Source organism: Oncorhynchus nerka, linkage group LG7 (assembly GCF_034236695.1).
Source record: "Oncorhynchus nerka isolate Pitt River linkage group LG7, Oner_Uvic_2.0, whole genome shotgun sequence".
Taxonomy (NCBI): domain Eukaryota; kingdom Metazoa; phylum Chordata; class Actinopteri; order Salmoniformes; family Salmonidae; genus Oncorhynchus; species Oncorhynchus nerka.
The window spans coordinates 91,178,372-91,193,552 of NC_088402.1; the positions used below are offsets into that span (position 1 = coordinate 91,178,372).

General features: G+C 47.6%; 1 protein-coding gene across 1 annotated transcript in view; it reads left to right on the forward strand.

Annotated features, from left to right (window-relative positions):
* Nucleotides 1–4,075: 4,075 nt before the first annotated feature.
* The window catches only part of LOC115126578 (transcription elongation factor A protein 2-like), a 44,892-nt gene continuing 33,786 nt past the window's right edge, over nt 4,076–15,181 (forward strand). Inside the window, exons 1-3 of the mRNA XM_065020968.1 lie at nt 4,076–4,306; nt 14,415–14,477; nt 14,653–14,758. Coding sequence (XP_064877040.1) covers nt 4,238–4,306; nt 14,415–14,477; nt 14,653–14,758 — 238 coding nt within the window. The 5' untranslated portion in view covers nt 4,076–4,237. The remainder of the gene's footprint in view (nt 4,307–14,414; nt 14,478–14,652; nt 14,759–15,181) is intronic.

The following is a 15,181-nucleotide window of genomic DNA, read 5'->3' on the forward strand; positions in this document are numbered from 1 at the left end:
ATAGATGGTGGTATGTAATAGTGGTATATAGATGGTGGTGTGTAATAGTGGTATATAGATGGGGGTGTGTAATAGTGGTATATAGATGGTGGTATGTAATAGTGGTATATAGATGGTGGTATGTAATAGTGGTATATAGATGGTGGTGTGTAATAGTGGTATATAGATGGTGGTGTGTAATAGTGGTATATAGATGGTGGTGTGTAATAGTGGTATATAGATGGTGGTGTGTAATAGTGGTATATAGATGGTGGTGTGTAATAGTGGCATATAGATGGTGGTGTGTAATAGTGGTATATAGATGTTAGTTGGTGGTGTGTAATAGTGGTATATAGTTGGTGGTGTGTAATAGTGGTATATAGTTGGTGGTGTGTAATAGTGGTATATAGATGGTGGTGTGTAATAATGGTATATAGGTGGTGGTGTGTAATAGTGGTATATAGATGGTGGTGTGTAATAGTGGTATATAGATGGTGGTGTGTAATAGTGGCATATAGATGGTGGTGTGTAATAGTGGTATATAGATGGTGGTGTGTAATAGTGGTATATAGATGGTGGTGTGTAATAGTGGTATATAGATGGTGGTGTGTAATAGTGGTATATAGATGGTGGTGTGTAATAGTGGTATATAGATGGTGGTATGTAATAGTGGTATATAGATGGTGGTGTGTAATAGTGGTATATAGATGGTGGTGTGTAATAGTGGTATATAGATGGTGGTATGTAATAGTGGTATATAGATGGTGGTGTGTAATAGTGGTATATAGATGTTAGGTGGTGGTGTGTAATAGTGGTATAGATGTTAGGTGGTGGTGTGTAATAGTGGTATATAGATGGGGATGTGTAATAGTGGTATATAGATGGTGGTGTGTAATAGTGGTATATAGATGGTGGTGTGTAATAGTGGTATAGATGTTAGGTGGTGGTATGTAATAGTGGTATAGATGTTAGGTGGTGGTGTGTAATAGTGGTATATAGATGGTGGTGTGTAATAGTGGTATATAGATGGTGGTGTGTAATAGTGGTATATAGATGGTGGTATGTAATAGTGGTATATAGATGGTGGTGTGTAATAGTGGTATATAGATGGTGGTGTGTAATAGTGGTATATAGATGGTGGTGTGTAATAGTGGTATATAGATGGTGGTGTGTAATAGTGGTATATAGATGGTGGTGTGTAATAGTGGTATATAGATGTTAGGTGGTGGTGTGTAATAGTGGTATATAGATGGGGATGTGTAATAGTGGTATATAGATGGTGGTGTGTAATAGTGGTATATAGATGGTGGTGTGTAATAGTGGTATATAGATGGTGGTGTGTAGTAGTGGTATATAGATGGTGGTATGTAATAGTGGTATATAGATGGTGGTGTGTAATAGTGGTATATAGATGGTGGTGTGTAATAGTGGTATATAGATGGTGGTGTGTAATAGTGGTATATAGATGGTGGTGTGTAATAGTGGTATATAGATGGTGGTGTGTAATAGTGGCATATAGATGGTGGTGTGTAATAGTGGTATATAGATGTTAGTTGGTGGTGTGTAATAGTGGTATATAGTTGGTGGTGTGTAATAGTGGTATATAGTTGGTGGTGTGTAATAGTGGTATATAGATGGTGGTGTGTAATAATGGTATATAGGTGGTGGTGTGTAATAGTGGTATATAGATGGTGGTGTGTAATAGTGGTATATAGATGGTGGTGTGTAATAGTGGCATATAGATGGTGGTGTGTAATAGTGGTATATAGATGTTAGTTGGTGGTGTGTAATAGTGGTATATAGATGGTGGTGTGTAATAGTGGTATATAGATGGTGGTGTGTAATAGTGGTATAGATGTTAGGTGGTGGTATGTAATAGTGGTATATAGATGGTGGTGTGTAATAGTGGTATATAGATGGTGGTGTGTAATAGTGGTATATAGATGGTGGTATGTAATAGTGGTATATAGATGGTGGTGTGTAATAGTGGTATATAGATGTTAGGTGGTGGTGTGTAATAGTGGTATAGATGTTAGGTGGTGGTATGTAATAGTGGTATATAGATGGTGGTGTGTAATAGTGGTATATAGATGGTGGTGTGTAATAGTGGTATATAGATGGTGGTGTGTAATAGTGGTATATAGATGTTAGGTGGTGGTGTGTAATAGTGGTATATAGATGGTGGTGTGTAATAGTGGTATATAGATGGGGATGTGTAATAGTGGTATATAGATGGTGGTGTGTAATAGTGGTATATAGATGGTGGTGTGTAATAGTGGTATAGATGTTAGGTGGTGGTATGTAATAGTGGTATATAGATGGTGGTGTGTAATAGTGGTATATAGATGGGGATGTGTAATAGTGGTATATAGATGGTGGTGTGTAATAGTGGTATATAGATGGTGGTGTGTAATAGTGGTATATAGATGGTGGTGTGTAGTAGTGGTATATAGATGGTGGTGTGTAATAGTGGTATATAGATGGTGGTGTGTAATAGTGGTATATAGATGGTGGTGTGTAATAGTGGTATATAGATGGTGGTGTGTAATAGTGGTATATAGATGGTGGTGTGTAATAGTGGTATATAGATGGTGGTGTGTAATAGTGGTATATAGATGGTGGTGTGTAATAGTGGTATATAGATGGTGGTGTGTAATAGTGGTATATAGATGGTGGTGTGTAATAGTGGTATAGATGTTAGGTGGTGGTGTGTAATAGTGGTATATATATGGTGGTGGGTAATAGTGGTATATAGATGTTAGGTGGTGGTGTGTAATAGTGGTATATAGATGGTGGTGTGTAATAGTGGTATATAGATGGTGGTGTGTAATAGTGGTATATAGATGGTGGTGTGTAATAGTGGTATATAGATGGTGGTGTGTAATAGTGGTATATAGATGGTGGTGTGTAATAGTGGTATATAGATGGTGGTGTGTAATAGTGGTATATAGATGGTGGTGTGTAATAGTGGTATATAGATGGTGGTATATAATAGTGGTATATAGATGGTAGTCGGTGGTACATTTTTTGTATCACTTTTTCTATTCATTAAATCATTTTGTCTATGTTTGTTCCTGAGATATCTGATTTAAATCTATGTTAACAATTGTGGATACATTGAATAAGACTGTTGATGAGAGTGAAGAGAAGTGGGCTCATTTTAAAAATTTGTTTGTGTGAGTGTGTATATCTATGGAACAAAAGGAGCGTGCTCAGCGCCTCAAGAAGATATCGGTTTGTGTTGTGTGTGTCTGTGGATCTTCAAAGCAGGGCGCCTAAGAGTGGGTTTGCTTTAGAAGTAAAAGCAAAGGATATATTCAAATAATTGGATCAAGTGTTTTGTGGGCACTGACTTACCCGCATGGTGGGTGGAGTGAGGGCGCCCACTCAATCCATTCCCTTCTCACTTGTATTTATGTTTTTTTTTTAGAGATACCCTGTTAGAGTATTCGTGCACAAGCCCATGCAGTGTGATAAATGCATAATAGTTGATAATGTGTCAAGTGGACATACGACTGTAGATCATATCGTATGCCAGCTGAGCCTAAATGATGCACTTGTGGTGGTGAAAAAGCACACAAATTTATTTGACGTTTTCTGTTAGGGTGAAGTAGACTGAGGTGTTGAGAATAAGCATGGTCCAGTAATGACTCCTGGAAGGGAGAGAATTTAAGGAAGTAATGGTAGTATGAGTAGGATACAACAGATACTCTTCCTTGTCAACAGAGGGGTCCTGACATATTACATGTTAAGAAGGTGGATTTTGTAGCGTTTTAATGACATTGGCTATCAACTCCACAGCACAAACAGAGAGGAAGTCTGAGAAAATAGGCGTCATTTGTGGGCGTGGCTGAGCGGAGGAGTCCTTTTGATGAACGCTCAGCCCTCACAGGCACCTGAGCCTGTTTAGAGACGTGATTTCAACTGTGTCTGAATGCGTGTTTTTGTTGTTGTTGTATGATGTTGAGCCCCCACCCTTCCCAACCCCTCTTCCCGAAATGAATATTGGATCATTCATTAATGAATGTGCTGTTTCCATACCCCGTACAGCAGGTGGCGCGGCAATACACCAATACGTATAGTCTGCCATAATTGAAGAAAGAAGAAGACGTAGGAACCCGCGCGCCGTGAGGAAACAAGTGGATGGGTTGGGGACTGTGAGGGAAAGGAAAGAGACGATAGAGGGTTTTTTCCAACATAAATGGAGGTTCATCCGTAACGGGAGAGAAGAGCAGCTACAAAAAAAAATACAAGTAAAATGGCGAAAGACCACGAGGTCGAACGCATTGCTAAAAAGCTGGACAAAATGGTGCACAAGAAAAACACGGTAAGTTGGGTTTGCCAGCTAGCGCGGCAGTGGACGCAGGACCAACGCCCCCAGCATCAGAAATCAGGTAGAGGCGAGGCAGTGCAGGAGTATAGTGGTGTTGGTGTGATGCACCTTTGTAGCCATCGAACATTCTGGAAAGCTACTGAAAGGTGTTGGCTATTTGTTGTTCTGATGTCAAAAAAACTAGCTGATTGTTCGGTCGATATAAAATGAAAGGGAATTGTTGCACATTGCAACAGTGTTGCAGCGTAGGTTGTAATAATGGATAGATATAGAAACATTGTTACATTAACGGGTGATGTGTTTTATGAATGGTTGACCACACATCCCCGGCCACTCGTCTTCTCATACTTAGTCAGGCCCAATCGTTGCTTTTTGACGACTGAAAGTGGATTCTGTCGTTGCTGTATTGTTCGCTACACAGCCTACCCCAGGAAGAAACTGAAGGCCATGGAGGTAGCGTTTGGGTAGGCTGACTAATCAGTGGGATCATTTGATGTCTGTATGGAGCGGCCCAGAACGAATCAGTTCTATTTCACGGAACTAATCAAATGATTAACACTAACCCCTTCAAGCTAATAGTGTAATTAATGCATTTCATATATGCTATTCCAAAAAAAACACAATTTGGTTGTGTTTTTGAAGGTCTTCGGTGACATTAAAAAAAATACATCGTTTAAATATCACAAGCATTTTCATGAGTTTATTTTACCGTAGGAAATGTAAAAACAGTCAAGTGTTCAACACACGACATTCGCCTTAGTTACAACTGTGAAAGAGAAAAGGGTTTGTGTTGTAACGCGACAACTGTGAAAGAGAAAAGGGTTTGTGTTGAAACGCTACAACTGTGAAAGAGAAAAGGGTTTGTGTTGAAACGCTACAACTGTGAAAGAGAAAAGGGTTTGTGTTGTAACGCGACAACTGTGAAAGAGAAAAGGGTTTGTGTTGGAACGCGACAACTGTGAAAGAGAAAAAGGGTTTGTGTTGAAACGCGACAACTGTGAAAGAGGAAAGGGTTTGTGTTGGAACGCGACAACTGTGAAAGAGAAAAGGGTTTGTGTTGTAACGCGACAACTGTGAAAGAGAAAAGGGTTTGTGTTGAAACGCGACAACTGTGAAAGAGGAAAGGGTTTGTGTTGGAACGCGACAACTGTGAAAGAGAAAAGGGTTGGTGTTGGAACGCGACAACTGTGAAAGAGGAAAGGGTTTGTGTTGGAACGCGACAACTGTGAAAGAGGAAAAGGGTTTGTGTTGGAACGCGACAACTGTGAAAGAGGAAAGGGTTTGTGTTGGAACGCGGTAACTGCTTCCTTCTATAACGACACTAAACAAAACGCACAGACCACAAAGACCCGCGGTCAGCAAGACGACAAGTCAAATGATAAAACACATCAGTAGCCTAAACATCATTATAAGCGTGTCGCTATGACCGCAGTCAAAAATAGTCCGTTATCTGTTGGAGCATAAACAACGAAAGCTTGTGCGTTGCTGATTTCGCTTGAGCCTGCGCTCTCAGTGATGACATTTTGTGCTGATAATCTGCCAAAAACAGTCCGTTCTTCTCTCCTGTCTCAAGGTTTCGCTTGGTGGTGGGGGGGGGGCATGGGCACCACCAAAACCATAAGACTACTTGGATTTGGTGGTCCCGATAGAGGCTACATACCATGTAGAGATTTAAAATGTCAATGGATCATTACAATAGAATGGCCCACCATGTTTTTCCTTCACAATTAGTGATAATTATGCATTGTTTGCTTCCCCTGAGGCATCAACTCCCCCTTTCTCCCCCATCGTCATCATCCCATTCATTTATTTCATTTTGTTTATATGTGTAAAATTAGTTTCGGTTCAGTTTCGAGGCAATTATACGGTCTGGTTATCAACTCTACTATCTACTGGTTATTATCTATCCTAATGCCTTAATCCTAGTTATATGTTCATATCTACCTCAATTACCTCGTACCCCTGCACATTGACTCAGTACTGGTACCCTGTGTATAAAGCCATGTTATTACCTCGTACCCCTGCACATTGACTCAGTACTGGTACTTCCTGTATAATGCCATGTTATTACCTCGTACCCCTGCACATTGACTCAGTACTGGTACTTCCTGTATAAAGCCATGTTATTACCTCGTACCCCTGCACATTGACTCAGTACTGGTACCCTGTGTATAAAGCCATGTTATTACCTCGTACCCCTGCACATTGACTCAGTACTGGTACCCTGTGTATAAAGCCATGTTATTACCTCGTACCCCTGCACATTGACTCAGTACTGGTACTTCCTGTATAAAGCCATGTTATTACCTCGTACCCCTGCACATTGACTCAGTACTGGTACCCTGTGTATAAAGCCATGTTATTACCTCGTACCCCTGCACATTGACTCAGTACTGGTACCCTGTGTATAAAGCCATGTTATTACCTCGTACCCCTGCACATTGACTCAGTACTGGTACCCTGTGTATAAAGCCATGTTATTACCTCGTACCCCTGCACATTGACTCAGTACTGGTACCCTGTGTATAAAGCCATGTTATTACCTCGTACCCCTGCACATTGACTCAGTACTGGTACCCTGTGTATATAGCCATGTTATTACCTCGTACCCCTGCACATTGACTCAGTACTGGTACCCTGTGTATATAGCCATGTTATTACCTCATACCCCTGCACATTGACTCAGTACTGGTACCCTGTGTATATAGCCATGTTATTACCTCGTACCCCTGCACATTGACTCAGTACTGGTACCCTGTGTATAAAGCCATGTTATTACTTCGTACCCCTGCACATTGACTCAGTACTGGTACCCTGTGTATATAGCCATGTTATTACCTCGTACCCCTGCACATTGACTCAGTACTGGTACCCTGTGTATATAGCCATGTTATTACCTCGTACCCTGCACATTGACTCAGTACTGGTAGCCTGTCTATACTGTACAGCCATGTTATTACCTCGTACCCTGCACATTGACTCAGTACTGGTAGCCTGTCTATACAGCCATGTTATTACCTCGTACCCTGCACATTGACTCAGTACTGGTAGCCTGTCTATACTGTACAGCCATGTTATTACCTCGTACCCTGCACATTGACTCAGTACTGGTAGCCTGTCTATACTGTACAGCCATGTTATTACCTCGTACCCTGCACATTGACTCAGTACTGGTAGCCTGTCTATACAGCTATGTTATTACTTCGTACCCCTGCACATTGACTCAGTACTGGTACCCTGTGTATATAGCCATGTTATTACCTCGTACCCCTGCACATTGACTCAGTACTGGTACCCTGTGTATATAGCCATGTTATTACCTCGTACCCCTGCACATTGACTCAGTACTGGTACCCTGTGTATATAGCCATGTTATTACCTCGTACCCCTGCACATTGACTCAGTACTGGTACCCTGTGTATATAGCCATGTTATTACCTCGTACCCCTGCACATTGACTCAGTACTGGTACCCTGTGTATAAAGCCATGTTATTACTTCGTACCCCTGCACATTGACTCAGTACTGGTACCCTGTGTATATAGCCATGTTATTACCTCGTACCCCTGCACATTGACTCAGTACTGGTACTTCCTGTATAAAGCCATGTTATTACCTCGTACCCCTGCACATTGACTCAGTACTGGTACCCTGTGTATAAAGCCATGTTATTACCTCGTACCCCTGCACATTGACTCAGTACTGGTACTTCCTGTATAAAGCCATGTTATTACCTCGTACCCCTGCACATTGACTCAGTACTGGTACCCTGTGTATAAAGCCATGTTATTACCTCGTACCCCTGCACATTGACTCAGTACTGGTACAGTGTGTATAAAGCCATGTTATTACTTCGTACCCCTGCACATTGACTCAGTACTGGTACAGTGTGTATAAAGCCATGTTATTACTTCGTACCCCTGCACATTGACTCAGTACTGGTACAGTGTGTATAAAGCCATGTTATTACTTCGTACCCCTGCACATTGACTCAGTACTGGTACAGTGTGTATAAAGCCATGTTATTACTTCGTACCCCTGCACATTGACTCTGTACTGGTACAGTGTGTATAAAGCCATGTTATTACCTCGAACCCCTGCACATTGACTCTGTACTGGTACTTCCTGTATAAAGCCATGTTATTACTTCGTACCCCTGCACATTGGGGCGGTAGGTAGCCTAGTGGTTAGGGCGTTGGGACAGTTGCTGGATCGAATCCCTGAGCAGACAAGGTAAAAATCTGCCGTTCAGCCCCTGAACAACAAGTTAACCCGCTGTTTTTTAGGCCGTCATTGAAAATAAGAATTTGTTCTAAACTGACTTCCCAAGAAAAATAAAGGTTTGACTCAGTACTGATATCCTGTGTATTGACTCAGTACTGGTACTCTGTGTATACAGCCAAGTTACCATTGACTCGGTACTGGTACCCTGTGTATATAGCCAAGTTATCATTGACTCAGTACTGGTACTCTGTGTATATAGCCTCGTACCCCTGCACATCGACTCAGTACTGGTACTCTGTGTATACAGCCTCGTACCCCTGCACATCGACTCAGTACTGGTACTCTGTGTATATAGCCTCGTACCCCTGCACATCGACTCAGTACTGGTACTCTGTGTATATAGCCTCGTACCCCTGCACATCAACTCAGTACTGGTACTCTGTGTATATAGCCTCGTACCCCTGCACATCGACTCAGTACTGGTACTCTGTGTATATAGCCTCGTACCCCTGCACATCGACTCAGTACTGGTACTCTGTGTATATAGCCTCGTACCCCTGCACATCGACTCAGTACTGGTACCCTGTGTATATAGCCTCGTACCCCTGCACATCGACTCAGTACTGGTACTCTGTGTATATAGCCTCGTACCCCTGCACATCGACTCAGTACTGGTACCCTGTGTATACAGCCTCGTACCCCTGCACATCGACTAAGGTTGCAAGAATGGGTCCCCCGAGCTGACAAGGGCAAAATCTGTCATTCTGCCCCTGAACAAGGCAGTTAACCCACCGTTCCTAGGCTGTCATTGTAAATGAGAATGTGTTCTTAATAACTGACTTGCCTAGTTAAATAAAGATGAAATAAAGGTGTAAAAAAAAATTATCGGCCAAATCGGTATCCAAAAATACCGATGTCCGATTGTTATGAAAACTTGAAATCGGCCCTAATTAAATCGGCCATTCCTATTCATCGGTCGACCTCTAATATGTAGCCTATATGATGATGCTGTCTGGCCAAAAATAGTATGATGTCATGCTCTTAGTCGAGACAGAATCAGATTCATGGGCTGGCTACACATACTAAGACAGAGGGGCGCTGTTTTGCTTTGTCTGAGATTCATGTATCTTTCTGTCTGCTTCGCATCTTGGTCAAATAAATGTCAATATTTTATTTGGATGGGCAAGAAGGTACGGTAGAGCAGGACAGGCCCTCCAAGAAGGTACGGTAGAGCAGGACAGGCCCTCCAAGAAGGTACGGTAGAGCAGGCCCTCCAAGGAGGTACGCTGGAGCGGGACAGGCCCTCCAAGAAGGTACGGTAGAGCGGGACAGGCCCTCCAAGGAGGTACGGTAGAGCAGGACAGGCCCTCCAAGGAGGTACGGTAGAGCGGGACAGGCTCTCCAAGGAGGTACGGTAGAGCGGGACAGGCCCTCCAAGGAGGTACGATAGAGCGGGACAGGCCCTCCAAGGAGGTACGGAGGAGCAGGACAGGCCCTCCAAGAAGGTACGGTAGAGCGGGACAGGCCCTCCAAGGAGGTACGGTAGAGCAGGACAGGCCCTCCAAGGAGGTACGGTAGAGCGGGACAGGCTCTCCAAGGAGGTACGGTAGAGCGGGACAGGCCCTCCAAGGAGGTACGGTAGAGCGGGACAGGCCCTCCAAGGAGGTACGATAGAGTGGGACAGGCCCTCCAAGGAGGTACGGAGGAGCAGGACAGGCCCTCCAAGGAGGCACGATTGAGCGGGACAGGCCCTCCAAGGAGGTACGGAGGAGCAGGACAGGCCCTCCAAGGAGGCAGGATAGAGCAGGACAGGCCCTCCAACTTGGTACGATAGAGCAGGACAGGCCCTCCAAGGAGGTACGATAGAGCGGGACAGGCCCTCCAAGGAGGTACGGTAGAGCGGGACAGGCCCTCCAAGGAGGTACGGTAGAGCGGGACAGGCCCTCCAAGGAGGTACGTTGGAGCGGGACAGGCCCTCCAAAGAGGTACGATAGAGCAGGACAGGCTCTCCAAGGAGGTACGATAGAGCAGGACAGGCTCTCCAAGGAGGTACAGTTGAGCGGGACATGCCCTCCAAGGAGGTACGGTAGAGCAGGACAGGCCCTCCAAGGAGGTACGGTAGAGCAGGACAGGCCCTCCAAGGAGGTACGATAGAGCGGGACAGGCCCTCCAAGGAGGTACGGTAGAGCGGGACAGGCCCTCCAAGGAGGTACGGTAGAGCAGGACAGGCCCTCCAAGGAGGCACGATAGAGCGGGACAGGCCCTCCAAGGAGGTACGGAGGAGCAGGACAGGCCCTCCAAGGAGGCACGATAGAGCAGGACAGGCCCTCCAACTTGGTACGATAGAGCAGGACAGGCCCTCCAAGGAGGTACGATAGAGTGGGACAGGCCCTCCAAGGAGGTACGGTAGAGCGGGACAGGCACTCCAAGGAGGTACGGTAGAGCAGGACAGGCCCTCCAAGGAGGTACGCTGGAGCGGGACAGGCCCTCCAAGGAGGTATGATAGAGCAGGACAGGCTCTCCAAGGAGGTACGGTAGAGCGGGACAGGCCCTCCAAGGAGGTACGGTAGAGCAGGACAGGTCCTCCAAGGAGGTACGGTAGAGCGGGACAGGCCCTCCAAGGAGGTACGGTAGAGCGGGACAGGCCCTCCAAGGAGGTACGATAGAGCAGGACAGGCTCTCCAAGGAGGTACAGTTGAGCGGGACATGCCCTCCAAGGAGGTACGGTAGAGCAGGACAGGCCCTCCAAGGAGGTACGATAGAGCGGGACAGGCCCTCCAAGGAGGTACGGTAGAGCGGGACAGGCCCTCCCAGGAGGTACGGTAGAGCAGAACAGGCCCTCCAAGGAGGTACGATAGAGCGCGACAGGCCCTCCTAGGAGGTACGGAGGAGCAGGACAGGCCCTCCAAGGAGGCACGATAGAGCGGGACAGGCCCTCCAAGGAGGTACGGAGGAGCAGGACAGGCCCTCCAAGGAGGCACGATAGAGCAGGACAGGCCCTCCAACTTGGTACGATAGAGCAGGACAGGCCCTCCAAGGAGGTACGATAGAGTGGGACAGGCCCTCCAAGGAGGTACGGTAGAGCGGGACAGGCACTCCAAGGAGGTACGGTAGAGCAGGACAGGCCCTCCAAGGAGGTACGCTGGAGCGGGACAGGCCCTCCAAGGAGGTATGATAGAGCAGGACAGGCTCTCCAAGGAGGTACGGTAGAGCGGGACAGGCCCTCCAAGGAGGTACGGTAGAGCAGGACAGGTCCTCCAAGGAGGTACGGTAGAGCGGGACAGGCCCTCCAAGGAGGTACGGTAGAGCGGGACAGGCCCTCCAAGGAGGTACGGTAGAGCAGGCCCTCCAAGGAGGTACGGTAGAGCGGGACAGGCCCTCCAAGGAGGTACGGTAGAGCGGGACAGGCCCTCCAAGGAGGTACGGTAGAGTGGGACAGGCCCTCCAAGGAGGTACGCTGGAGCGGGACAGGCCCTCCAAGGAGGTACGGTAGAGCAGGACAGGCCCTCCAAGGAGGTACGGTAGAGCAGGACAGGCCCTCCAAGGAGGTACGGTAGAGCGGGACAGGCCCTCCAAGGAGGTACGGTAGAGAAGGACAGGCCCTCCAAGGAGGTACGGTAGAGCGGGACAGGCCCTCCAAGGAGGTACGGTAGAGCGGGACAGGCCCTCCAAGGAGGTACGGTAGAGCGGGACAGGCCCTCCAAGGAGGTACGGTAGAGCAGGCCCTCCAAGGAGGTACGGTAGAGCGGGACAGACCCTCCAAGGAGGTACGGTAGAGCGGGACAGGCCCTCCAAGGAGGTACGCTGGAGCGGGACAGGCCCTCCAAGGAGGTACGCTGGAGCGGGACAGGCCCTCCAAGGAGGTACGGTAGAGCGGGACAGGCCCTCCAAGGAGGTACGGTAGAGCGGGACAGGCCCTCCAAGGAGGTACGCTGGAGCGGGACAGTCCCTCCAAGGAGGTACGGTAGAGCGGGACAGGCCCTCCAAGGAGGTACGGTAGAGCAGGCCCTCCAAGGAGGTACGGTAGAGCGGGACAGGCCCTCCAAGGAGGTACGGTAGAGCGGGACAGGCCCTCCAAGGAGGTACGGTAGAGCAGGACAGGCCCTCCAAGGAGGTACGGTAGAGCAGGCCCTCCAAGGAGGTACGGTAGAGCAGGACAGGCCCTCCAAGGAGGTACGATAGAGCAGGACAGTCCTTCCAAGGAGGTACGGTAGAGCAGGACAGGCCCTCCAAGGAGGTACGGTAGAGCAGGCCCTCCAAGGAGGTACGGTAGAGCGGGACAGGCCCTCCAAGGAGGTACGGTAGAGCGGGACAGGCCCTCCAAGGAGGTACGATAGAGCAGGACAGTCCTTCCAAGGAGGTACGGTAGAGAAGGACAGGCCCTCCAAGGAGGTACGGTAGAGCAGGACAGGCCCTCCAAGGAGGTACGGTAGAGCGGGACAGGCCCTCCAAGGAGGTACGGTAGAGCAGGACAGGCCCTCCAAGGAGGTACAGTAGAGCGGGACAGGCCCTCCAAGGAGGTATGCTGGAGCGGGACAGGCCCTCCAAGGAGGTATGCTGGAGCGGGACAGGCCCTCCAAGGAGGTACGGTAGAGCGGGACAGGCCCTCCAAGGAGGTACGGTAGAGCGGGACAGGCCCTCCAAGGAGGTACGGTAGAGCAGGCCCTCCAAGGAGGTACGGTAGAGCGGGACAGGCCCTCCAAGGAGGTACGCTGGAGCGGGACAGGCCCTCCAAGGAGGTACGGTAGAGCGGGACAGGCCCTCCAAGGAGGTACGGTAGAGCAGGCTCTCCAAGGAGGTACGGTAGAGCGGGACAGGCCCTCCAAGGAGGTACGGTAGAGCAGGCCCTCCAAGGAGGTACGGTAGAGCAGGACAGGCCCTCCAAGGAGGCACGATAGAGCAGGACAGGCCCTCCAAGGAGGCACGATAGAGCAGGACAGGCCCTCCAAGGAGGTACGGTAGAGCAGGACAGGCCCTCCAAGGAGGTACGATAGAGCAGGACAGGCCCTCCAAGGAGGTACGATAGAGCAGGACAGGCCCTCCAAGGAGACACGATAGAGCAGGACAGGCCCTCCAAGGAGGCACGATAGAGCAGGACAGGCCCTCCAAGGCCGGCACATAAAGGCTGCCCTGTGTACAAGCTAACCTTGAGCCTGGATATTTTTTTAGCAGGCCACTACCTCTTCTGTCAACCCCTGCCTGGAGGCGAAACCAGAATATTTTACCAGGAGATAAACCTCATAAATCCATACACATCGAGTCCTGCCTCATGAATGACCTGCTGTTACCGCTGACCGTTAACCGGACCAAATTAAGCCCCACCCGCCTTTAAAAAAATATACATTTCCCGTATTTTTAATTTTACCTTTATTTAACTAGGCAAGTCAGTTAAGAACAAATTCTTATTTTCAATGAAGGCCTAGGAACAGTGGGTTAACTGCCTGTTCAAGGGCAGAACGACAGATTTTGTACCTTGTCATCTCAGGGATTTGAACTTGCAACCTTCTGGTTACTAGTCCTATGCTCTACCCACTAGGCTACCCTGCTGCCCCTACACTCTAACCACTAGTCTACCCTGCCGCCTCTACACTCTAACCACTAGGCTACCCTGCCACCTCTACACTCTAACCACTAGGCTACCCTGCCACCTCTACACTCTAACCACTAGGCTACCCTGTCACCTCTACACTCTAATCACTAGGCTACCCTATCATCATAGGCCTGCACAATTTAATTTAAAAAAAAATCATAGTTTCTAGCCTAATATTGTGTTGGAATATGCATACTGCTTGCTCACTAAAAATACATTTACATTATTGTAGACGGCATCTATTCAATTCCACAGGTGTCAACATTTAGCTGTCTTTTTTTCTTCACAGGACGGTGCCATATATCTGCTGAGGGAGTTGAAGATCATTAACATGTCTCTGGAGACTCTACAGGTAGACCTAAGCTTGTTCTCCTCTTGCTGTAGGCCTCTGTCTGAAGAAAATAATAGTCTATTACTATGATCAACACAGTGTCTACTATTTTCTCAACGCCGGTGTCGGTCCACCAGGATCAGTGAACGCTGTGAGAAACTGTAATGATGAAGCTAAAACACGATGTGTTTGTCAGTCCACCAGGATCGGTATGTCAGTGAACGCTGTGAGGAAGCAGAGTTCAGAGGAAGAGGTCCAGACCCTGGCCAAGTCACTCATCAAGTCCTGGAAGAAACTACTGGGTAAGTCTGTCCTGTAGGTCTGCTGGTCTGTCTGTAGGTCTGTGTGTAGGTCTGTCTGTAGGTCTGTCTCACATCTCATACGACTCTGTCTGTAGGTCTGCCTCACATCTCATACGACTCTGTCTGTCTGTAGGTCTGCCTCACATCTCATACGACTCTGTCTGTAGGTCTGCCTCACATCTCATACGACTCTGTCTGTCCTGTAGGTCTGCCTCACATCTCATAGGACTCGGTCTGTCTGTAGGTCTGCCTCACATCTCATAGGACTCGGTCTGTCTGTAGGTCTGCCTCACATCTCATAGGACTCGGTCTGTCTGTAGGTCTGCCTCACATCTCATAGGACTCTGTCTGTAGGTCTGCCTCACATCTCATAGGACTTGGTCTGTCTGTAGGTCTGCCTCACATCTCATAGGACTCTGTCTG